Source organism: Panicum virgatum, chromosome 9K (assembly GCF_016808335.1).
Source record: "Panicum virgatum strain AP13 chromosome 9K, P.virgatum_v5, whole genome shotgun sequence".
NCBI classification, from domain to species: Eukaryota; Viridiplantae; Streptophyta; class Magnoliopsida; order Poales; family Poaceae; genus Panicum; species Panicum virgatum.
Genome location: NC_053144.1, coordinates 11436420 through 11460984, shown reverse-complemented (window position 1 = coordinate 11460984; position 24565 = coordinate 11436420). Strand labels below are relative to the sequence as shown.

General features: G+C 43.5%; 3 protein-coding genes and 1 non-coding gene across 31 annotated transcripts; 2 read left to right on the top strand and 2 right to left on the bottom strand.

Annotated features, from left to right (window-relative positions):
- Nucleotides 1-744: 744 nt before the first annotated feature.
- On the bottom strand, nucleotides 745-4722 carry LOC120648290 (serine/threonine-protein kinase tricornered-like). The gene is made up of 13 exons (XM_039925012.1): nucleotides 4490-4722; nucleotides 3847-4021; nucleotides 3677-3760; nucleotides 3341-3582; nucleotides 3039-3264; nucleotides 2815-2894; nucleotides 2647-2731; nucleotides 2362-2493; nucleotides 2139-2252; nucleotides 2000-2047; nucleotides 1317-1401; nucleotides 1174-1233; nucleotides 745-1036 (listed from the first exon to the last, which is right to left on the bottom strand). The coding sequence occupies exons 1-13, from the start codon at nucleotides 4690-4692 to the stop codon at nucleotides 891-893; spliced, it is 1680 nt and encodes a 559-aa protein (XP_039780946.1). The 5' UTR covers nucleotides 4693-4722; the 3' UTR covers nucleotides 745-890.
- Nucleotides 4723-5795: 1073 nt separating this feature from the next.
- On the top strand, nucleotides 5796-5932 carry LOC120653079. Its single transcript, XR_005666766.1, has one exon. It is a non-coding gene; the product is annotated as a small nucleolar RNA Z247 (small nucleolar RNA).
- Nucleotides 5933-12856: 6924 nt separating this feature from the next.
- Nucleotides 12857-15346, bottom strand: LOC120648289 (1,4-dihydroxy-2-naphthoyl-CoA thioesterase 1-like). The gene is made up of 2 exons (XM_039925011.1): nucleotides 14894-15346; nucleotides 12857-13152 (listed from the first exon to the last, which is right to left on the bottom strand). Exons 1-2 carry the CDS (start codon nucleotides 15263-15265, stop codon nucleotides 12997-12999), a joined length of 528 nt encoding a protein of 175 aa, XP_039780945.1. The 5' UTR covers nucleotides 15266-15346; the 3' UTR covers nucleotides 12857-12996.
- A 1592-nt stretch (nucleotides 15347-16938) lies between these two features.
- Nucleotides 16939-22586, top strand: LOC120650134. 28 transcript variants are annotated; one of them, XR_005665498.1, is made up of 12 exons: nucleotides 16942-17596; nucleotides 18945-19130; nucleotides 19287-19417; nucleotides 19518-19616; nucleotides 19686-19772; nucleotides 19985-20144; nucleotides 20219-20292; nucleotides 21202-21312; nucleotides 21409-21472; nucleotides 21576-21612; nucleotides 21925-22016; nucleotides 22237-22586. XR_005665498.1 is itself a non-coding variant. In XM_039927155.1 (4 exons), the coding sequence occupies exons 1-4, from the start codon at nucleotides 20282-20284 to the stop codon at nucleotides 22360-22362; spliced, it is 351 nt and encodes a 116-aa protein (XP_039783089.1). In that variant the 5' UTR covers nucleotides 20151-20281; the 3' UTR covers nucleotides 22363-22586. The 28 variants fall into 28 exon arrangements, 2 of the variants coding, with proteins under 2 accessions (XP_039783089.1, XP_039783090.1); XR_005665495.1 differs by having other exon boundaries at nucleotides 22234-22586; XR_005665501.1 differs by lacking the exon at nucleotides 21925-22016 and having other exon boundaries at nucleotides 16941-17596; nucleotides 20252-20292; nucleotides 22234-22586.
- Nucleotides 22587-24565: the final 1979 nt, after the last annotated feature.

The following is a 24565-nucleotide window of genomic DNA, read 5'->3' as shown; positions in this document are numbered from 1 at the left end:
ATGGTTACAAGAGCCTCGGTAGAAAAAAGAGCATCGGTAGCACCTCAGGTCCCGGATTCGACTCCTCTGTGGGACTGAATATTCTAGTATTTAACGGCATTATGTTTTTAGTGATAGTCGACGCTCCCTTCGACAGCGAGGTGTTTGTGGTGACTCTATCAATTTTGAGGATTTGCCAGTGCGGTCTTCAAAGATGCTTATAGGGGTAAGATTTATGTCCATATGTTCACATGGGTGAGTGTGTGCGCGTTGTAGTGTCTGAGTTGTACTGTATAATTATAAAAAAAAAACTAAAAACGTCATCGAACCCAAAAGGTTCCATAGACTACCGCATATGCCAAATATCAATTCGTGTGCTTGACCGCCATAGACTACCCCAGAGGCCACCATGGCACCACCATCCCTTGCATCAGGGAGTGTACTTGACGCTTCTCTTCTACAGGCCCACGCCGGATTTTGCACGTCAGCCCCACATATCCTGGGGATCTCTGGTAAATTAGCCTAATAATTTTGAAATGGCAACGCAACAGTGCAGCACGGCCCCCGCCGCCCATCTATGATCCCGCACTTGCGCGACGCGCGCGGGGTTGTTTGCTCGCGCGCATCAAGCACGCACGGCGTCGCGGGGAGCCGCCGAGAGATCAAAACAAGTTACCCATCCAGTTCCCAGGACGGAAATCTGAATCACTTATTCCCAGCACGCAGGATCACCAGTGCAATCAACAATGAAAGAACACACCACGCTTTTCCCTCTTCTCCCGGCAAGCCACTGGAAACTCTACCGACGAATCAAATGGACGCTGCTCCTGTACACGACTGGATCAATGCGATGCAAGCCCTACCACCGACGCCATGCCTGGCAGGGCGCGATGCTAGGAGAAGCAGCACTTTCATGTGGACGCTGAGCTGAGGCTTCTGGTCAGCTCGGGCTCCGCCGCCGGTTTCCTCACGCTTCCTTCGGCGGCGTCCTCGTCGCGCTGCTGCTCTGGGCCCTGCCCCTGTTCCTGGTTGTTCTTCTCCTCCCCTTCAGGCGAATCTGCGCGCAGAGGCCAAATGGATCTTCTTCAGAATGTCACGGACGAACAACGTAGGGTGCTCAAAGAACATTCAAGGTCGCGAGGATGCGGAGAGATCAACGCAGCAGGAACTGATTTAGCGGATGAGTTAACAAACATGTACCGAAGAGAGACTTGACGCTTGGTCTCTTCGCCTTCTCCTTCTTCTTCAGCTCAGCTGCGCAGGAGGGCAAGATGTGTTATTTGAAACAAGAACAACAACAAGTGTGCTGAATGAAGACTTTGTTCAGAGTGCAGTACCCATGCCAGGGACGTCATGATCGTTCACGAGTTCAAAGTTCTTGTAGGTGTAGCCCACGAAATTCAAATCCTTTGAAGAAAGCATCTGGAAGAATATCACAAAAAATAGAATGACATTTACAGTGCATATATACATAAAGAGAAATTTTACAATGATTGAAAAAAAATAGAAGCCATCCATTTGATAAAATCCTACGATGGCGAAGGTATGAAGTACCCCGAAGTACTTAGGATAAAGTACCTGGTAGTTCCAAAATATGGGACCAAGTACTAAAAAATAAGACCGAATATTAATTTAATTTATTTTTTATAAATACTTTTCATAGATCAACGGCTAGAAAAAATCAAGGTAAAAGTACCCATTGGTACTTTACAATCATCCTGAAAGAGCTCATATATAAATATCTAATTAAGAAGGGACAGAAAGGAATGCCCTTTTCCCTATAAAATTTCTCGTCATTTTAACCACAGAAAAATTCCTTCATTCAGTACCGCTTTAGTAACTGAACATCTATATATAAATATATAATTAAGAAGGGACTTAAAGGTTTGCTCTTTTCCCCATAAAATTTTAACGTCATTTTAATCACATGAAAAATCCCTTCATTTAGTACTGCTTTAGTAATTGAACAATACTAGCAGCTGACATGCTCACAAGTCACAATACGCAAACGTACAATTACCTTTCTCCAAGGACCCGCCTTTGCTGAACACTGAATATTATCCGAGGACTGTGAATACAACGTTCAAAGATAAGTTATTTCATATCTGTGCTAACTTCTGGTAACTGAGAAGCACATTTCCTTACGAAGCAACATTTACCTCTTCAAATTTCTCAAAGTTCTGAGTGTCCAGCTCATCTGTGACTTGAGGCAGATATGCAGCTTCAATCTCGTATAGTTTATCCCATTGTAATTCGCTAAACCAGGAGTGCTCCTAAGGTTACATATGAAAATTCTTTGAGCAACAATTCATAGTATCAAATATTGTTTTGTAAAATGATTTCTGGGGGCCACGTTGGCATACTTAACAAACACATAACAACCTTTATTTCCTCTGCCCCTTTTGTACCGAGGCGTTGGTCGACATTGCATAGTAGTTTACTTATAAGATCTTTTGCATTCGCTGTTAGTCTCGCTTCTTCAGGAAACTTCAAATGTGTTCTCCAGTTCACTATCTGTTTTGGCATATACAAGCATGATGTAAATAAAGGACATATGAACAAACTAGATTTAACTAAACTTGGGAATCGATTCATTTAGAAGATGAACATGCTCTGATCAGTGGAAATAACATGAAGTGTTCATAGCTAAAAGCCAAAACACATTACCTTTCTACAAGTTGTCATAGGCTCATCTGAATAAAATGGAGGATAGCCCACTAGCATCTCATACATGATAGCACCAAGAGACCACCTAGAAAGAATCTTTCCATTAGCCACAGACTCAGTCGGTCTAATAGCACACTAATGATACTTCAAACGGTGCTTAGTGCTTACCAATCACACTCCATCCCATACCCTTTCTTCAGAAGAACTTCTGGAGCAATGTAGTCTGGTGTACCAACGGTTGAATATGCCTACAACCATATGATTGCTTGTCAACACTTGGAACAAATTATGGAAGAAGATATTATCAAACAGATGATGATTGATAACATTGGAATCAACATGTAAATTGTGTAGTGGATACTAATGATGAATGTCAAGTGTCAATTACAGACCAAAGTTCTTCTATTCTTCTGCCAGTGCTCCAACTGCTCTTGCTGCGAACGCTTTGGCATCGACTGTTGTTTCCCATCCCCTTGTGTTGATGATGATTTTGTAGGTGTAACATCCTTTTCATTTAGGTCCGGGAAGTTGGAATAGTCTAGCGGTTTGCACAACCCAAAATCTGACAGTCTCAAGTGACCATACTTATCCAGTAGTAGGTTATCAGGTTTAATGTCTCTGAAAATTCAGGTTCTTAACTCATCAGAACACCACATCAGCAACAATACTAAAACCGATTGCCCATGCTCCGTACCTGTGGATATAGTTGTGCTTGTGGATCGCTTCAATCGCAAGAACTGTCTCACCGACATAGAACCTGGCCTCATCTTCAGTCAGTGTGTCTTTCCTCATGAGCAGCGTCATCATGTCACCTCCGGGGAGGTACTCCATGATCAAGTACAGATATTCACTATCCTGGAATGAGCAGTATAGTTTGACAATACAGTGGTGATCCACTTCAGCAAGAAGATTTCTCTCAGCTCTGACATGCTCAACCTATGAAACAAAATTACTATGTCCTAAAAATCACTTAGAGAAAGAACATCAGGTATAAATAGGAACCATAATTTTCATAGCAAAATAGTTGTACCTGACCTCGACGAAGCATTTCCGACTTTTTAAGCTTCTTCATTGCATAAACATTTCCTGTGGACTTCTCTCTGCAGACTCTGACCTAGAAGAAAACCATAGCATTGACTGAAAACATTCGAATAAAATAGATATAACAGGATACAGAATGGTCGCATATTTGCGTATTACCTCACCAAATGCTCCCTTGCCTATCATTGTTAACAAGTCAAAATCGTCGACGTTCATTTTATGCCTTTGCAAACGCATGTACTCTGTCTCTTTCTTCTCAAATTGCTTCAAGATGTTGTTCACCTCCTCCTCGGACACATCGGCATCTGCTAATTTCTTTTCTAGACTACACCGTCTGCATGACAACAAAGACAAAAGCTGAGATATCATGAGCAATGAGAACCACTTTTGAGGGAGAACTTCGTAATAGTAGTGTAACCATGACCATAACAAAAAAAAAATCATCATGCGAAGAAGCTTACAGAAAGAAAATTACCATAATAATACACCATGCATTGTTCATTGGAACAGAATTTGAGAACAAACCATAATAATACATCATGCATTGTTCATTGGAACGGAATTTGAGAACAAAACCATTTTAGAAACTCTTGTCAGGTTATTCTCTCTTTATTTTGAAACAATCTATTTTCTTCGTATGATAGTTGATTCAAATGCAATTGCTATTTGTGGATACAAAAATAGATTAATAAATGACTTATTGACAGATAAAATTACATTGCTTATGGATGCAGAAATAATGTAATAAATGAACTTACTGATATATAAAATTATGTACTCAGATAGTTGCACAGATCATTACCTCTCTTTCCTGTCCTGCAGATGCTTCATTTGCTCCTTGTAGTGTTTCTCAATGTACTGCTTGGCAGCGGCAACCCTCTGCTTGGTTACGCTGGATGGTGCATCATCACCTGATTCCTTGCTATTGGGAGGCAATTCCTTCTTCTTGCCAATAGATTTCTCCCTCGTTTGGAGCTTGGTGAACCAGCTCCTCGCTGAATCCATTACAAGCAAGAGAAGAAAGGAATCAATTGCTGCAACTATGATCCCAACTAACGGCATAAGCCTATAAACGATTGTCCATGCAGAAACTGCATCCCAGAAGCAATCTTAGTTGAAGTACAAATTCAGTATGATCTACACGTGCAAATTCCAAGAAAAAAGAACATCAGAATTTTTATGTGCAGTGCTGCAATGTAATGGGGAAATTTTGATCTAAAATTTAGCTCCATCTGCGTCAAAAAATAGTCATCAAAATTTTAGGCAATCGAGAAAGGTGGTGGAAGAGAAGCAAGGACATAGGCGACAAAGAAGGATATGCTAAAAATGCTCGCACAGCCCCACAAGACGTGTGGTTTTGGTTGAGAGGAAGAGTTGAGGAGAGAGAGAGAGATTTTGTTGTAGAAATACGTAATGTATAGGAGTAGGACTCTAGTATCCTAACTGGACTCCTATGTTTCGTACCGTACTTGATACGGTCTTGTACTCATACCTGTCACTATATAATGAAGTACCCGGCGCCCCTTGAGGGTCAAGCCGTTCCATTGTATCTTACATGGTAACAGAGCCTCTTCTCCACAAGAGCATCTAGTTGCAAATCGTGAGTTTTTTTCTCGTCGCCGATCTAGATGGCGTCGACGAGCACGGGGGCTTCGTTTTTCTTCTCAATCCCGGTGTCAGAGAAGCTCTCTCGGGACAATTACCTGGTGTGGCGAGCCCAGGTCTTGCCGGCTATCCGTGGCGCACGGCTGGTCGGAATTCTTGATGGATCTATCTTGCAACCTTCATCAACCATCAAGACCCAGAAAGCTGACCAAACCATCGAAGAGGTGGACAACCCGGCGTATAATCGCTGGATCAAACAGGATCAGCATCTTCTTTCCTATCTTCTCTCTTCAATGACCAAAGAAATATTGGTTCAAGTTTCCTCCTATGAGCATGCTGCTGAAGTATGGAGCGCTGTTACAGATATGTTTGCTTCTCAATCGAAGTCTAGAATCTTGTAGATCCGCTCCCAGCTATCTAGAGAGAAGAAAGGAGATTCTTCTGCAGCTGCCTATTACTCCAAGATGAAGAGTCTTGCTGATGAACTTGCTGCTGTTGGAAGAAAGCTTGATGATGATGAAATCATCGAATATATTCTCAATGGTCTCAATGCAGATTATAATCTGTTTGTCTCTTCAATGGTTTCTAAGGAAAACCTCACGCTTAGTGATATGTATGCCCAATTTCTTGCATATGAAGCTCGCCTACGTCAACAAGCCTCTGATGAATTCAGATCATACTCTTCTGCTAATGCTCTCTCACGTGGACGTGGTCGCGGATATTCCCGAGGACGTGGCCGAGGTACTGCCGGTCGAGGTCGTGGTGCCGTGTCTGGTGGACGTTCTAATGAGCGATCTGTTCCTCAGGACTATGATACTAATGATGATGATAGCCCTGTCTGTCAGCTTTGTGAGCACATTGGGCACACGGTACATGATTGCTGGTACCGTTTCAATAAAAAATTTGTCCCACCTCGAGATGGTGGCACACGGCCCTTCAAGACTGGACAGCAGAAGTCAGCCTCCTCTACTGTCCCCTCCTATGGAGTTGATACTAACTGGTATTTTGATTCTGGATCTACTGATCATATTACGAATGACTTAGATCGCATCACGTCGCGAGAGCGCTATGGAGGCGATGAACAGATCCATGCGGCTAATGGCAAAGGTATGAGCATATGTCATGTTGGTACATCTAGTTTTCATACTCCTCATCGTGATTTTTCTTTCAACAAGGTGCTTCACGTTCCAGATTCTACAAAAAATCTTATTTCTGTTCATCAATTCACTACTAATAATGATGTTTACCTTGAATTCCACCCCTCTTTTTTCTATGTTAAGGACCTGGACACGAAGAAAACTCTTCTTCACGGTAGATCTCGCGATGGCCTCTACCCTCTACCGCACAAGCTCCAAGCTCACCATGTCGTGAAGCCTTCTACTTCTCGGTGGCATCATCGTTTAGGCCACCCATCTCCTGCTATTGTTAGTCGAGTCCTTAGGGAATATAAACTCTCTTTTGTTAAAGATCCCAGTACATCTATTTTGTGATGCTTGTCAAAAGGCAAAGAGTCATCAATTGCCTTATCCCCAGTCGGATAGTGTTTCTTCTTTTCCCTTGCAAAGAGTCATCTATCTGTTGGTCATTATCAATATTATGTCAGTTTTATTGATGATTTTAGTAAATACACATGGATCTATCTTCTTAAAAATCGATCTGATGTTTTTCAAGTCTTTCTTAATTTTCAACAGCTTGTTGAGCGTTCTCTCAACACAAAAATTATCACTATGCAAACCGACTGGGGTGGTGAATATCAAAAGCTTAACTCGTTTTTCCAAAAGATTGGCATCACGCACCATGTTTCATGTCCTCATGCTCATCAACAAAATGTCTCTGCTGAGCGCAAGCATCGTCATATTGTAGAGGTTGGTCTCTCCCTTTTAGCCCAAGCTTCTATGCCCCTCAAATTCTGGGATGAGGCTTTTCTCACTGTAACATACCTTATTAATCGGATCCCTAGCCGAGTCCTCAATTTTTCCACTCCTTTGACTTGTTTATTTGATGAGACCCCCTCTTATTCCTCTCTTCGTGTCTTTGGCTGTGCATGTTGGCCTAATCTCCGACCATACAATAAACATAAACTTGAGTTTCGTTCCAAGCAATGTGCCTTTCTTGGCTATAGTGATATGCATAAAGGGTACAAGTGCTTGGATATTGCTACTGGTCGGGTGTATATTTCTCACGATGTCGTGTTTGATGAAACTATTTTCCCTTTTTCCACTCTTAATCCTAATGCGGGCAAACGTCTTCGTGATGAGCTTCTTCTTTTTCCTAAGAATTTTCATGATGAGGATATGAATTCTGGTGCCTCTAACATGTCTGATGCTTCACCCGAGTCTTGTGAGCTGCCTTCTGTTGATACAGGTGCGAACAATGGTGCGAATCCGGCTGGTATGCCCTCTATGGTGTTCTTTCCATTACCGGCAAGTTCTGGCGAGTCTTCTTGCAGTTTGGAGCTTCCATCCGAGTCAGGCACGGCTTCTGGTGTTAATACAAGCTCAGAACCTAGCGTTACTCCTCTGCATGATATGGCGCTGGCATCCTCTCCTACGGATCCAGGTTCCTCCAGCCCGGAGCTGCCACCTGCCCCGACATCCTCAAATTTATCGCTGTCGGATTCTATTCCCCAAGGATCTCCTGTGGCCGCTCCCTCTGCCAGTTCTCCTCCGCCCGGATCTGCTGCACAGACTCTGCCGGTTGATGTTGTACGGCGGCGTTTACCCCCTCCGCCTCCAGGGCCTCCGTGTCCTGTGAATGGTCCTATCCGATCGTCGCTTGGCCGTCCCAGGACGCGTCTTCAGAATGATATTCGCATGCCTAAGCGATTTACAGACGAGACAATTCCTTATGGGCTCTCGAGTATGCTTCACGAGCCATCTTCATTGCAGGATGCTCTTTCTTCTGACCATTGGAAAGCTGCAATGCATTCTGAATATGATGCATTACTTTGTAATCAAACGTGGCATTTGGTTCCTCCGCAGCCCTCTCAGAATGTGATTGACTGTAAGTGGGTTTATAAAGTCAAACAAAAGTCAGATGGTACTGTGGACCGCTATAAAGCTCGTCTTGTTGCTAAAGGTTTCAAGCAAAGGTATGGTCTGGACTATGAAGATACTTTTAGTCCGGTTGTCAAGGCTGCTACGATTCGTCTTGTTTTGTCTCTTGCTGTTTCAAAACAATGGAGTATTCGTCAACTAGATGTTCAGAACGTGTTTTTACATGGTGTTCTGGAGGAGGATGTTTATATGAAGCAACCCCCCTGGGTTTGTAGATCCAACGCTTCCTCATTATGTGTGCAAGCTTGATAAATCTCTTTATGGCCTTAAACAAGCACCGCGGGCGTGGTTCGCGCGGTTAAGTGCTAAACTTCATGATCTTGGTTTTCATGGCTCGAAAGCTGACACGTCCCTGTTTTATTTCCGGCAAGGGGGTGTCACTATTTACTTCTTGGTATATGTTGATGGTATCATTGTTGTCAGCTCCAGTACTTTGGCTATGGACAAGCTTTTGGTTCAGCTTTGTGATGCCTTTGCTCTTAAAGATCTTGGCCCACTTCAATATTTTTCAGGCATTGAAGTCACAGGTTGTTCTTCTGGTGGTCTGTTGCTTCGTCAAAATAAATATGCCAAAGAACTCATTCACAAGGCCGGACTTAAACATTGCAAGCCTGCCTCTACACCAATGGCTACAACAGAAAAATTGACTCGTCATGTTGGTGATCCCCTTGATTCAGTTGCTGCTACTAGATATCGTAGCATTGTTGGTGGTCTTCAGTACTTGACACTTACACGTCCGGACATTGCTTTTGCTGTTAATAAAGTGTGTCAATACTTACACTGTCCAACTACTATTCATATGACTGCTGTTAAGAGGATTCTTCGGTATATTAGTGGGTCTCTTGATTTTGGGCTTAAGTTTGTTCGGTCCACTTCATTATTGGTTACTGCTTTTTCTGATGCTGATTGGGCGGGCTGTTCCGATATCGCAAATCCACAGGAGGGTTTGCTGTTTTTCTTGGAGAAAATCTTATTTCATGGCATGCTAAGAAACAAGCAATTGTTTCTCGTTCTAGCACTGAGGCTGAATATAAAGCTCTGGCTAATGCTACTGCAGAGGTCATTTGGGTTCAGTCTCTCCTCGATGAACTTGGAGTGTATCAATCCAAAGTTCCCATCTTGTGGTGTGATAATATTGGTGCCACATATTTGTCGGCTAATCCGGTCTTTCATGCAAGAACCAAGCATATTGAGGTGGATTATCATTTTGTTTGAGAAAGAGTTGCTCAAAAGAAGCTGGATATTCGTATTATCTCCTCTCAAGATCAAGTTGCTGATGGCTTTACTAAGCCTCAGACAGAGCGCCGGTTACATGAGTTTTGTAACAATCTCAATGTTACTAGTGGCTAAGTTAGCTGGTACGTTGAGATTGAGGGGGGATGTAGAAATACGTAATGTATAGGAGTAGGACTCTAGTATCCTAACTGGACTCCTATGTTTTACCGTACCTGATACGGTCTTGTACTCATACCTGTCACTATATAATGAAGTACCCGGCGCCCCTTGAGGGTCAAGCCGTTCCATTGTATCTTACATTTGTGTCAGCAATCTTAACAGTCTATAGTTGGCAAAGTCGTTTATCATCGGAACATGGAGTGCTGTACGGAGTAGCGGGGAAGGATGGTCGCGCACCGCACTCATGAGAGGGATGCCGCTGCCTGGCCCGAAGTGTCGGGAAGATGGCTGAGGAATGCTGGCCCATGCGCCCTGGTTTTTATCATAGATGCAAGATACAACGGTCGAGCTTTGGAGGTGACGTGGCCCAATCTCCGTCCGAGTTTCCGTCCAGATTTCATCTTAACCAGATGCATATATGGTTACTAGGGGAGCTTTACCACCTTAAACTATATTCAATACATGATTCTTATGAGATTAATCTTTTACTTTACTGTCATGTTCAATAGCTCTTCCCATTTAGCAGAAACTTTGCAACTGTCTAGCTGCTACATTATATTCAGTATAAGTTGCACAACAACTCTTCTCTCTTCTCTTCCCATTGACGTCATCTCTGCCTATTTAAGAACCCAAATCGATACATAAAAGAGCGAAAAGAGAACAAAGGCAAGCAACAAGAGGCCTAGCAGCAGTGAGAGAACTGCCATTGTCTTCTCCATTCTCTGTACGCACTACGGGAAGCAAGTGAAGACAAAAAATACATGCTTCTTCGATCGGACAAACCGATGCAGCCAGTGGCATCATCGTCATTGGTCACCGCGCTCCTTCAGTAATCAGCCACATGGGCCTATCCAACTCCACAACTGAAAGGCCATGTTCACCAGAGACCAATTTGGTCGCGACAATAATGGGTCAGCGTCTGCAAGTTGATTTTGGACTGTGCCATTCAGGCATTCACTTGTCTCTCTTTTTGTTTTAAGAAGCAACAGAGGCTAGCACTTCCAGTTTTCTAAAGAGGAATAAGGAAACGAGAGAATAAGGAACTCGTAGCTTTAATTTTTCTAAAAGGAATAAGGAAATTACTACCGATGCTTTTACAACATCAAATCGATAGATCCATCAAACCTTCAAAAAGCTTGTACATGAGAGTTAATGGGACCATAACAGACGCCACGGATATATGAAAGCAAATGGACACAAGGGAAAAGGATCAATTAGAACGCACTTTAATTAAAGAACAATTTAGAAGTCTTTAATGGATGTTTCTCTGATTGTATAGTACCACGATGAAGCTGTCGAATTGGATGGGCAAGTTTCCCGAGCTTAAAAGGACTCAACGAGCACGCAAGCACTGGCCACATCCCACATGGGTACACACTATATGTAGCACAGAGGCGCAATGCGGAAACACGATCTGAGGAGCTCGTGCTACAATTACATAGGAGTTAATGGCTATTGGCAATTCAGTCATCATCAAGGCATCTTCTTCCAATCCATCACAACTCCCTTCATTTCTAGTAGGCATTAAACTTCAGTAACCCTTCTCACTAAGAGGCTTTACAAACTCCAACTACCTTCACATTGATGAGCACAGTACATAGTACTCACACACCAGGCTGTTTGTGTTTGTGATATTGTAGAAGCTTTACAAACTCCAACTACTTTCACTACTCTCATAAGAAGCTGTATGCAAATACCTGGCACCGTGGAGCCGTGGAGGTTCCATACCATTTCTAATATTTTCCCCTTTTGGACAGCATGGGCTTAGGAGGCATCGGGAGTAAGGGATCCGCAATCACCGGGGGATTTGGAAGTAGAAGAGAAGTTTCAGGGTGATGGACCATGGAACTGGGCCGTGCGCGGGAGGCACAGGAAGGCTGATGCGAGCTGGAATGCGAGGTCACTGCAAGAAGCTGTGACGATTAGCGGAAACCAATCCCCTGCGGTGCCTGCAGACAGACTGTGCCACTGCCACGTGGGTCCGACTGCGACCAGGCCCACACGATAGTGGCTGGAGTACCTCTGCAGTTACTACGGAGGAGACTCGTCCGGATTAGCTTAATTACATCTGGTGATGATGCCCGTTTTTGCTGCTTGTGCTATATAAACACTCAGATGTGAAACGCGAGAAAGAAGAGAGAACAAGAAAGTGACTGGATATTGTTAGTTCCGCAAAGTCTTCTTGGTCATCCTGGCTCTATTATTGTTGTTGTTGTTTTGTTGTCCATTGTAAGGATGGGAGGCATCAGCACAAAACAAGCTATGTTTTCTCGTAGAAGTGATGGCTGCGGATTTCGCACTGGCGCCACTCGGATGAGCTCCGCCTCTAGCCCTCTACTAGACTACTAGTGATGGCTAGGCTTTGGACGCCAGCAACCGGGGAGCTCATTAACCAGTAAACCGTTCAAATAGGTAGCTCCAAAGGGATCACTGCCCTATATCATCAGCACAGCATGAAAGGTCATGTATAGCGTGATGAAGGCTTCATGTTGGGATTGATCTCACGACTCGACCCAAAAGCCGAGTTGACTCTCTTGACGCGCCTATAGATCGGCTGGCTGGTGGGCCCCCGTCGCCCGCGCTATATAGATCGGGAGGGGTGACGGGGCTCGCACTACAAGGTTCGCCGCCACAAACCCCTCCCACAGAAACCCTACCCGATCTAGGGTTAGTGCGAGGCTGACGGGAAGCACCCCAGTGCAGCCACGACGACCTCGTTGGCCAACGCCCACGCCATCGACGGCCAGTGACAGTGGAGGCCCGAGGGACGCCGGTACCCGCGTCGACCACCGCCATCGCCGGACCGCGAGCTCGTCGAGCCGCACCTCGCCGACTCCGACTTACTCGCCTCCTTCATCGACTCGATTGACGCCATGGCGCCCACCGGCACCAGCTCGTCCACTGCACCACCTCCTGCGGATGGTCTGCTCCTCCTACTCTCTCTCTTCCTTTGTACTAGAGCTAGGACCCGAATCCCTTTGTATTTCTACACTAGAACCATGTACCCGTACTCGGTCTGTTGCCTAGACTCGATCCCAGTCAAGAACCCCAGAGAACCTAACACTTCGGTCCTCGGAACACGGGCGCATGGATGCATGCTGGTACACCAAAAAGAGAGCAGAAGAAACTTGCAGGTCTTTAGGATAGCCAATATGTTTTCTACAACATCAGATATTCAGTTTCATAAAAAAAACATCAGATATTCAGATCCGTGAAACCTGCAAGAAGGTTATCCGTTTGAAGCGTCCCATCTCTACAGTTTTGATGCGTATTTCCTGAGGGCTTCTCCGGCGTTCTTGTGCTCCTCCGGCAAGGGCAGGTTACTCAGCAGCGTGACTCTGGATTCGGCAATCTGAGGACCCTTCTCTCCCGTGGATGGATCCATCTTCCAGAGCTTTACTTCCCAAACCTTCCAATCGAATTTTAGCAGAGGGTTCGAATGAGGGTTTTTTTTTTGAGTAAAAGGAACGAGTTACAGAGACAGTAATATTTAACATGGATACAAAACCAAATGAAGAAAATGCAAAAAAAAAAAAATCGATCAGAAAGCACCTAGAGGAATTATTTTCAACTTTAAGTGCCATCCGGACTTCTCTAGAAATAATTCCGCAACTTGTTCAATTCTATCTAGTTCTTTCTTTATTACGCACGCTTCAGTGTTCAGAGCCAGAGATCAGCAGGGCAATTTGAAGTTTTGACAATTGGTTGCCTCTTTCTCCGGTCTTGTTTCGTTTTTTTCAGTTTAAGTCACAAGTCCCGTCACAACGCATATTGACACACCAATTAGGAGTACTAAATATAGACTTATTACAAAATTAATTTCATAAGTCGTGACTTAATCACAAGATGAATCTATTAAGCCTAATTAGTCCACAATTTGACACTAATTGCTATTGTAATCATCAGCTAATCGTTTATTAATTATACTTTAATAGATTCGTCGAGAGCCCTAATTGCAACTTATGCAATTAATTTTATATTAAATTGAAATGGACATCTGAATATTGACAGCAACTTAAAAAAAACCAAAACGGGAGGCCTTAGTGCTAGGCTGCTAGCCGACAAGTTACATATCTTATCCGCCGAGTAGCGGAGCCAGGTCAATTGTAGCTTTCTTTTTTCTTATTGCCGATTTCCAGCAACAATTGGAACTACTACAATTTTTTTCATTCCACTTAGGGTGTGTTTAGTTTATTTTGCAAAATTGTGTAAAGATGTAAAGAAGGCATTTGAAGTACTAAATGAAGTCTATTTGCAAAACTTTTTGCATAAATGGGTTGTAAATCGCGAGACGAATCTAATGATGCTAATTAATCCATATTTAATCAATAATTAGCGGATGGTTACTGTAGCATCACTGTTGCAAATCATGGATTAAGTAGACTCATTAGATCGTCTCGCGATTTACAGCCCATCCATGCAAAAAGTTTTGTAAATAGACTTCATTTAGCACTTCAAATTAGCAAGATTCCGTTTCACTTTAATGCGTTTACGGCTTTTTTGCAAAAACATGTAAAGATCTAAACAGGGCCTTAATTGCACCAGGGAGTCAGGGACACCTGCATTATTAGATTTGTCAGTATAGCCAACAACCGGTGGTTAGTTCAACCATGTGGCATCTATTCACTCTGTTCGCTGGTGGCTGGAATGGTGTGAGAGAAAAATACTGTTGGTTGACTGATGGCTGAAAACTGGTGCTAAAGCGGTGTGAGAGGAAAACACTGTTGAGCTAGAGGCTGCTGGAGCTACCGAACAGATTTTCCAGAGGTTTTTTTTTCTAGTTTCTTACCGTACTCAAAGCTGGCTTGAAAATCCTACTCAGCCTGCTTGGTGGTTTATCACAAATCCACCAAATCTCATTATTGCTGGTTAATAAAAAAATCGTATATATTATTGCTGCATGGGCAGGACAGCTACTCGATAATTGATTTATTGACTCCAGAGCAGTAGCGCGGAACACGGGCAGATCGCACAAGCTGCCTCGGCGCGGTTAAAATTAGTAGCAGCGGTTAAGAAATTAACCACTTGGCCGGCAAGTCAAGTGGGTCGGTTGAACAGCGGTCAACCGAGATCGCGCAGGCCATGGTAGCCAGGCGAGTGCTCAATCGGGATGGGGACGACGGCGGACGGAGCGAGCGTGGCGGGCGAACCTGGGTGGAGCGGCCGACGTGGACGGGGCCGGCCCGCGCGAGGACGGTGTCGCCGAGGGCGGCGCTGCGGAAGTGGCTGATGCTGAGCTGCATCCCGACCACGCGGCGGAACCCGGACGCCATGTGCGCGCCCATGCTCGCCAGCGCCTCCGCCACCAGCGCCGACACGCCGCCGTGCAGCACCTTGAACGGCTGGCAACAGGTGGGGGTCACGAGGAGGCGCCCGGCGAGCCCCGACGGGGAGAACTCCTCCATCTCGAACCCGAGGGCGTGCAGCGGCGAGTCCAGCTCGGCCATCATCTTGGCCCCGGATTCCTTCGCCGCCGCCGGGGCTGCTGGCTGCCGCGGCGTGGCCGTGGCGCCGGGGTCCATGGCGTGACCGGCCGGAGGCCCGGAGGTCGCTGGGGGAAGCTAGCGGGTCGACACTGGAATGTGTGGACTTCGTTTTTGGAGGGCGTAGAAGGGTTCAAGCCTTCAAGGTGGGATGCTATTTTGGAGTGGTGATGCTACACCGTGGTCAACCCTCCGGCCTTGCTCCCAACGTGGTATGGCCCCACTATAAATATTTTTTTTAAGATTATACAGACACTCATAAGGTACACTCACACCCTTATGAACACACATACGCAAACCCTACTCCTATGAGAATCTTCGAAGACTGAGCCGACAAATTTTTGATATTGACGAAATCACCATATACGTCTCGTTGTCGACGAAAACATCTCTATAAAAAATATTTGAATCGATTTCATGTAAAATTGTTGAATCACTGAAAATCGAGTCAACAAAATAAGGAGGAAATTGAGCGAAAATAAAAAACTGATCACTACTTTACTAAGTAGAGGTTGGAATAGTATTGATGCAATTTGTGAAAAAAGACGTGCACTCAACAAAAGCATCACCAAAGGCGACTCATGAGAAGAAAAAAAAAGGTTAGCTACGCCTGATTTGCGATCAAAGTGAAAGAAAAGCTAGGTGATATGTTGTTATTAGTGGAGTCAAGGTAAGAACAAGACGCATATATTGGTTGCCACGGGATAAACTGAAACAACCAAAGAAATGGAGGATTGGGCTTTTGCTTTCAATTTGGCGGTGCAAAGACTAAGTGTCTGTTTGGCAGGGCTCCGGCTCTTCCAAAAACAGCTCCGGCTCCTCAGATGGAGCGGCTTCTCTGGTGGAACTGAAGCCGTTTTAGAAAATATTTGGCAAAATAGTTTCACTTGTTAGATTGATGTGTAAGCCGCGTTAAGCCACGATTTCATGGCTTCACCTTGCCTGTGTAAGCCGCCGATAACTTCAGAACCGGCTTCACACGTGAAGCCGGTTACAAAACTACCGTTTGGGAGGGCTTCGGGAGCAGGGATGGCGGCTTATAAGTTCCCCAGACTCGGGGTCACTCGTGTGACCCAAAGTACATCCGTCGCAGAAGGGCGCAGGGAAGCTAGACCATGAATTTTTTTTTGGGTAGTCGGCCCACAATTTCTGTTATGATTGGAACAAATTGTTTTGTTGGTAAAAAATTTCATTGAAACAAAAATTAAAGTTTGTTCAATTAGATCTAATCTTATCCTTAAAATGAAAAATACTTCATTAGAACAAAATAGAAAAAATATTTTATTGGAACTTTCAGAAAAAAATAGAAAACTGGGCTTTAAACCCACCGCTGAGCTGGCAAACCAACCAGGAGCGAGCGGGCCGTGTGCACGGGCACTTGTGGGACAGGACTGCATGTACTCGCGCGTGTGACCCCGAAATTGATAGGTGTGTTCAGTCACATGTACTCGCGCTGAAGGCCTTCAATCGGACACAAGGAAGAACACTGGACACACGTCGCTACAGCAAAGAGATAGATTGGTAGGTGTTCTTATCTATCTATATTATAAAAAACGAAAACAATTAAAAGTCTCTCTCACTAAAAAAACTTACCCCATCCTCTCATAAAAGTCCACTAATCAGAAAATTTTTGGTTGAACCAGCTCAACGAAAACTACCTAACGGCGAAAACCTGGTTTCCGCGATGTTTCTGCCTTCCGCGGCTTTTTTTTTCTCACCGCGCCTCTCCGCTTCCCCGCCGCGATACCCACCCCACTAATCACGCCCTCTCCATCCCCGTCGCTCCTCCCTTCCCCATCCGCACCATCCGCTAATCCGCATCGTGCTGCCCTTCCCATGCTCTCTCCTCCTCCGCCCGACCGCCCCCATGCGCTTTGCCTCCGCAGGGAGGAGGTTCTCCTTCGGGGATGGCAGTGCCGCGACCGGGGACGCGCACGCTGAGCAAGGGAGCGTGGAGATGGAGGCGGATCGGGGATGGGATCGCGTAGATGGACGCGTGCATCGCGCGGAGATGGGGTCGGCCGGGGGTGTTAGCGACGGCGACTGCTTCTCTCCGGTAATCTTGTCTCCATCCTCCATCCATCGGACCATCCCCATCGTGGCGCATCGGGCTCGCAGGGACGGCGGCGGCGCACGGCGGGTCAGTCCTGCGGCGGGTGACCGCGGGCGAGGCGAGGCGCCGGCGAGCGGCAGGCGGCCCGCGGCCCGTGCACAGCCCGGCCGTCGCACAGCACACCTGCGCGCGGCGCGGCTGGGCGCGTGGCAGGCGGCAGCAGTGCGGCGCTGCCGTGCTGCAGCAGTGGAGGTACAGGCGTGCAGGCGTGTAGCTGCAGGCAGGGGCCGCAGTGCTGCAGCAGTGCTGGTAGCTTGGTACGATTCAATTTCTGGGATTCAATCACTCAATTTGTACTTCTATTTGTCCGTGAATTTAGGATTCAGTTTCTAGTATCATATTTCAATGATTCAATTTTTGATTGGTATGACAGACTTCAAAATGTCGAAAAGAATCATACATACATACTTTTCAAGTTCAAGTTCTTCAACTCCACATACTAATGAGAGCACATCTCAACCAAAGAAATCTAGAGCAGAGTTTAGACATTCAAATTTAATTGGGGACCCTAGAAAGCGCAAACCAATTGATGATTATCAGCCTGAAATTAGAGATCAAGTAAAGAGGGCATATGCTTTGAATGGACCAACTCAACCTCTTGATCTCATCTTTCCTCGTAAATAGATGAGTGGTGAATTTAGATCTTTTCATAATTCTTGGTTTGATGAGTTTGATTGGCTAGAGTACAGTGAGTACAATGATGCAGCTTATTGCTTGTATTGCTATCTCTTCTTTAATTCCTATCGGGCCGAATCCGGTTCTTGATTCATGACTAGAATGGCTGGATATTTCGATTTGGTTTTCTTGTTGATTATTGTGGAGCGGACATGTGCTGGTGAGCTGGCCATTGGTTCGTGCTCTAGATCAGAGTAGTTGATGTCATCACACGTGTCGCATAGTAGTTGATTTGGTTTTCTTGTTGATTATTGTGGAGCGGACATGTGCTGGTGAGCTGGCCATTGGTTCGTGCTCTATATCAGAGTAGTTGATGTCATCACCCATCCTCTAATGGGCAGGAATTTTCTTTGCACTGTGCCAAACGGGCCAAAGTTCATGGTCATAGAATCTTGCTCTGTGCTTGAGATTCTGAAGAAGATCTTGGATCTTGGTTAGATAGCAAAGAGCGATGACCCTGGTTAAGTACTGTACTTTCTTCACTGAATGTATGTTGTGCCTTGCCAAATATATGGATCTCCTTTTTTTTTCTTTTGATCACTCAGAATGTGATGGACTGATAGCTAAAAGTAGCTGCATTAGAAAACCTAGAATTTAAATTAGTTGTAAGCTAATTTTGTATGTACATCTAATTATCTGATTTCATGTAGTTTGCATGCTGCCTAATATTTGTCTTGCTATCCCCCCCCCCCCCCCCAAAAAAAAAAAATTGTCTTGCTATAGATGAGCTGTTTATATGAGTAACAAACAGAAGAGTTGTCTTGCAGCCTGCTTGTTGTATGGATAAATAAAGTCAAGACTAGACAGTAGTACATGTAAAATTAGCTCACAGCTGCAGCTCTTATTAACCTTCCCCGTAATTGACTGGGCCCTCGCCGGACGCTGTCGCATCACAAACTATGTAGTCTCATTTTGCTTTTATTACTGTAGGTCCTAAAAGCCAAAGCCCAGCATTGTTTCAGATTTCTATTGGTTTTGCTAAAGGGGACGTCGATGTCCAGATTACCAAGTTCACAAGCCTTGTGCCAATCGACTTGAAGTTCGGAGCGTCACTAATCATACTAAATGTTTGTGCCTATATATGTTGATATAGATTGTGGAGAGGCATGCTAGGAAGTAAGCAAATATTATTTTTCTACCTTTTCTTTTGTTCTGCACATGTACTTGTGAATCAGTCGTGCATAGAGTGAGCTCACCGCTAAGCATAATCACTACTTGACAAAGACACGGTTATCACTTTAATAGAACCTGGTACATGCCCCTCTATTGCAGCACTTGAAGGTGCGTACCACACGGTTATCACTTGAAGCTTTGCTCTTGCTTCGTCTACGCCCGTGTGATGACCAACTTAACCATGCCGTGCAGCCTACTCAGCTACGAATCTCTTGTGCTCTGTATTAAAGGTAGCTACTCCGAAATCTTATTGTCTTTCTTTGTGAGTTGTTGTTGCATGGCATTCCTTTTTTCTCATCTGTTTCATTCTGCTTTTTGTTATTTTTACAGGTTGACTTCATACCAAACTTTGATAACTCACAGAGGGAGCCATCTCTGCTGCTGGCTCGTGTTCCATCTCTATTGTTGAATGGTTCTTCTGGGATTGCGGTATGAGTTTGTATTCAGTTTATACAATTGCTACTAAGTCAGATATTTAGGTTGTTTAAACTGTTTCAGGTCGGAATGGCAACAAACATTCCTCCTCACAATCTGGGGGAGCTTGTTGATGCACTTTCTGTTATAATTCAAAAGCCTAAAGCCACAGTAAGTAATTTGTACCATATATCATGATAAGCCTGTTTGAAAAGGCACTCTGCTGCTATTTTTTCCTGTGATAATTATTAACATATTATCATAAGGAACAAGGAACAAGAGCAAATATTTGCTTAGCATGGGCATGATATTATTATCACTTTCAATGTCCCGTTGCAGAATCATTGGAATTATTTTGGTGATTGTTAAAGTAACATTGGCAGAACCACCCAGCGGCTGAGGTTGCTGCTCTGCCTCCGCCGGCCACCACCGACACCGAGGAGGATCGCGCAGCGGCCGCCACACCAGCCGACAATGATCCCTCCATCACAGTACCGTAGGAAGATTGAAAAATAGCAGACTAAAGTAGAGAAATGGTTTGAGGTAAATAGAACTGTCTTAATGTTGGTAAATTCACAATTTCCCTAAATTTGCCTACAGAAATTTGTATTTTTCAGATATGTGGCATAACGATGCCTAACATCAAACAGGGGATGTTCTAATACATATTTTTGCTTACTATGAGAAGAAGGTATGAACAAATGGATTCTTTTCTTTATTCACACATTGCAATGGTCGTTCTTAATGTTGCAAGGAAACCATGTTCATCGGCAAGTTGCTTGGATATACTGATTCTCGTGGGAACCAATGCATTTAGGTCTTCTCATTAAGTACATATACTAAAGGGCCAAGATTTGGGGCCTCCTCATGAGTCGTGGCCCCACGTGGGGCCCATACACTGTTCATGCGGGGTCCCACATACTATTCACGTGGGACCCACGTGAGACCCACGTACTATTCAGGCGGGACCCATGCGGGTCCCACATACTATTTACATGGGACCCACGTACTATTCAGGCGGGACCCACGTGGGACCCATGTACTATTCAGGCGGGACCCACGTGGGGCCCACGATTCTATTAAGTTAGTCTCTTTATCTTAAAAAAATATTTTCCTTCCATTATTTCACAATACAAAATATATTTAACTACTTCCTACATACAAAAATAATAACTAAACTTTGTACACTACATTTACATGTGGTAGTTGTACTACTTCTTAGGTTTTGATTTCCCTCCGTAAACCCACAAAATATAATTAAACTGTTCGTTCATTTCTAATTTTACTTTTTTTCCCCTACTAAAGTAATTAAACTATACCTACTGACACAAAAAAAATTTCTAAGGAAAAATTACCTGTACCTCTATACTACAATGCTTGAGATTGGCGCGCTCTCAGACACAAAACTACTATGCCGCTTTACTGTAATTTTTAGATCTAACTCAATACATCGATACGATGTTGCTTCGAACATAGTAACGGATAATATCTTTCTATTAATATTTTAGGTCCACGTTTTTTTAATAGGCGCGCGTAGCGCGCCAACCTGACTAGTTATTTACAAAAGATTGTGCTGATATAGAATTATCTACTATTCCAGGTTTCAATATATTTACAAACTAATTGATCAGTCCTTCAGAGGCTTCCAGGTTCAGCCGTGGTCATCACGAGTACAAGCTGATAAGAGCAACAACCGTATGGAGCATTACAGGTTCTGTGAATTGTGCTAATAAATAATGGGTTAACATGCATGCCAGTGTCAGCATTGAGTTCATCTCCTGTTTACTCTTCCTGCTATTCCAAGCAGATTTGGAGAGGAAGGTTGTTTGTTCTTCCTGCCGTTCCAAGAAGATCTGGAGAGGAAGGCTGAGGTGCTCGAGAAGAAAATATTTCTACTTTGGGGCCATGTAAATCACAGAATCAAGTTAGCATAAATTATTTGGAGCTCATGGTTCTTTTTTGGACTAATTTCAGGTTTCCACACTGATACAACATGATTGACTAATTTCAGGTTTGATTTGGTTATTCTATTCTCTTCTCGATTTAATGAATGCTTTGATATTTTCCGCTAATTAAAGATGGGTTGTGATTGATCCAGGAAGAGTATTAGTGATGGGTTTAAATACTATTATACTAAGACCTTAGCTAAGTTATCTCTATATAAATGGAGGTTTTTTCCTTTGGGTGTTTTTTCATTCATTAAGTTCAGCTTTTTTATTGCTGTATGTACCAAGCTGAATGCCATACATGAGCTCCAATATGTCTGTTCTAAGAGATTTACCTGATAATACTATATGCCAATATCAAGTTATTTTTGGTACAGTCAAGGACACAGTTAGAATGCTTGCATGGTAGAGCTGACGAGTTCAGGCAATATGGCTACAATGCAGTCCTTATGCAATCTGATTCTGTCAAGTATGCTCTTATGCAACATGTGATTTTTTTTTCTTCTGCGTCCATTTGTGGAGAGTTTATCTAAATGCCTAAAGCATGGACTTTACAATCCACTTAAAGCAAGATCAAAGTATTGCAGATGCGATATACATCACTAACAGTGTTTCATTCTCCTTTGTAAATTTTGACATTCCTGTTTTCTGCCTTTATTGATACAAAATTTTGTCATCTCTAACAGCAGAAGGCACTGCAAGATCCCAGAACAAGACGCTCGAGAAACGGGATCGGCGGCAGCAAGGACACGAGGGCCGGAGGGGAGGAGCAACCAGATGAGGTGCGTGGTCAAGCAATCCCCTTTAGTTCATGACCGCAGGCTAGGCGTCTGAACAATAGGCGTCCGAACAAACAAACTGAGCTGTAAAGGTGTAAAGGGTAGCCTAGACAATCCTGTAATTGTGTTTGATGGGATGGCTTGTCCAAAGTTAAACGAAAGAATCAATATTGTTGTCTCTTTGTAATCGCATTGAATCGTCTCTTTGGGCGGTTGTAATACTTCATTCGGAAGGGTATTCTTCATCAGCAGGTTGCTCACAGATAATTTTGCTTGAGTAAAATGCACTGTGGGTACATGAACTTGCAGTGCTGTGTCAAATAGGTCCATAAACTTAGAAACCGGACATCTAGTCCCTCGAACTTGCGAACCCGTTCACCCCAGGTCCAGTCCGGTTTTGCATGGCTTGCATGGCACTGTGCGTCCGCGATTTGCTACAGTAAACCCGGATTTGCTACAGTTACCACGGTTTTGTTTTTACTTTTCTAATTTATTTCGGCTGAATCTTTAAAAAATCATAACTCTTCGATACAACATTGGATGAAGATGATTTTTATATGAAAATTATAGCCCTCGACGAGATCTACAACTTTCTAGTTTTGAGTTTTTTTATTTGATGAAGTTAAGTTGCCCAAAAAATTTATACAAAAGTACAGCACCATAATAATCACGTACTTCTGCTTGTCGCACTAGAAAATTAATATATTTTTCTGTTTGTTGTCACATGAAGACACTTGTATACTAAAATTTTAGTACTCTAAAAGATCTAGATTCTTAGAGTTTTAAGTTTTTATATTTGAAGTTGTTAAAATATCGATAAAACAATATAAAGAAGCATATTAAGTACGCAAAAGACGTTGAGGCTTTATACTATTTTATCAACATCTTAACAATTTTAAATGTAAAAACTCAAAACTACAAGAATCTAGATCGTTAAAAGTGTTAAAATTTTGGTATACAAAGTGTCTTCATTTGACAACAAACAGAAAAATATATTAATTTTCTAGTACGACAAGCAGAAGTACGCGATTATTATGGTGCTGTACTTTTGTATAATTTTTTGGGCAACTTAACTTCATCAAATGAAAAAACTCAAAACTAGAAAGTTGTAGATCTCGTCGAGGGCTACAATTTTCATATAAAAATCATCTTCATCTGATGTTGTATCGAAGAGTTATGATTTTTCATAGATTCAGCCGAAAAAAATTAGAAAAGAAAAAACAAAATGCGGTAACTGTAGCAAATCCGGGTTTACTGTAGCAAATCGCGGGCGCACAGTGCCATGCAAGCCATGCAAAACCGGACTGGACCTGGGGTGAACGGGTTCGCAAGTTCGAGGTGCTAGATGTCCGGTTTCTAAGTTTATGGACCTATTTGACACAGCACTACAAGTTCATGTACCCACAGTGCATTTTACTCATTTTGCTTTACTACGTTAGTTGCAGGTCACTTGCTTTGCACATACATTTGGATTCAAACATTGGCAGGCTTTGACTGAGCCTCTCGTTTGGAATGTTAGTTGGTGGTAGGTTCCAAGATGAGGCTCAAGCTGGATAATATCTTTTGTTCTTCTATTTTCAAATTTTTTGCTTCATTTTCATGTATTCTTATGCTCCTAAATAAAGTTATTTTTTCATCTATTGGTCTCTTAAAGCTAAGTTCGTTAGTTAGCATTAGAATTATAAGGCCTTTCTTTACAGTGCTGCAGTTTTTAGGTTTGTAGGTTGGGTATTCTGGCCATATTTGCATAAGATGTTTCCGAAGTGATCCAGGGGATTCGAGAATTCCACGCCGTGCGGGTTGAATTTTGATTGACCCCAAGATATATGCAGCGGGATGCATTGGTTAGGTGCATGCTAGCGAATTGCATGCAGAAGGTGGGGGTTTTGTCCCACATCGCCAACACAAGGCATGAGCGATCAGCTTATAAGCGTGGGTTGTCGCTATTATTTTGAAATTTTGAAACACGCACACTTGAGAAATCGTCCTTGCAGATCGGGTCCATTTCTAGGTTCCTCACGTGTTGAGCCCGATGAGGGCCCTTACCCCTCCATAATCAACTTTTTTTTACAATCTTTTAAGCATTTTCTTTTGCAGCAACAATATCTTCCTTCCTTGCAGCTGTCACGGTGATTCATGCCCGTGTCCGTGTGGAGATCTAACATAAATAGAAACTATTTTGCTCCCCATACTTAACTGCGTGTAAGTATATACATTCAAAACTCATATAAACAAGTTA

Bases quoted from the DNA above. Each gene is read 5' to 3' on its own strand.
- LOC120648290 (XM_039925012.1), bottom strand. From the start codon at position 4,692: ATGGATTCAGCGAGGAGCTGGTTCACCAAGCTCCAAACGAGGGAGAAA. The intron at 2,494-2,646 runs GTAATGTGTTTT...ATGCCAAAACAG, and splicing joins CTATGACAACTTGTAGAAAG to ATAGTGAACTGGAGAACACA. The intron at 1,037-1,173 runs GTTTGTTAACTC...CTCTGCGCGCAG, and splicing joins CAAGTCTCTCTTCGGTACAT to ATTCGCCTGAAGGGGAGGAG.
- LOC120648289 (XM_039925011.1), bottom strand. From the start codon at position 15,265: ATGGACCCCGGCGCCACGGCCACGCCGCGGCAGCCAGCAGCCCCGGCG. The intron at 13,153-14,893 runs GTTCGCCCGCCA...TTCGATTGGAAG, and splicing joins ACGTCGGCCGCTCCACCCAG to GTTTGGGAAGTAAAGCTCTG.
- LOC120650134 (XM_039927155.1), top strand. The intron at 21,313-21,408 runs GTTCTGTGAATT...TATTCCAAGCAG, and splicing joins AACCGTATGGAGCATTACAG to ATTTGGAGAGGAAGGTTGTT. The intron at 21,509-22,233 runs GTAAATCACAGA...CATCTCTAACAG, and splicing joins TATTTCTACTTTGGGGCCAT to CAGAAGGCACTGCAAGATCC.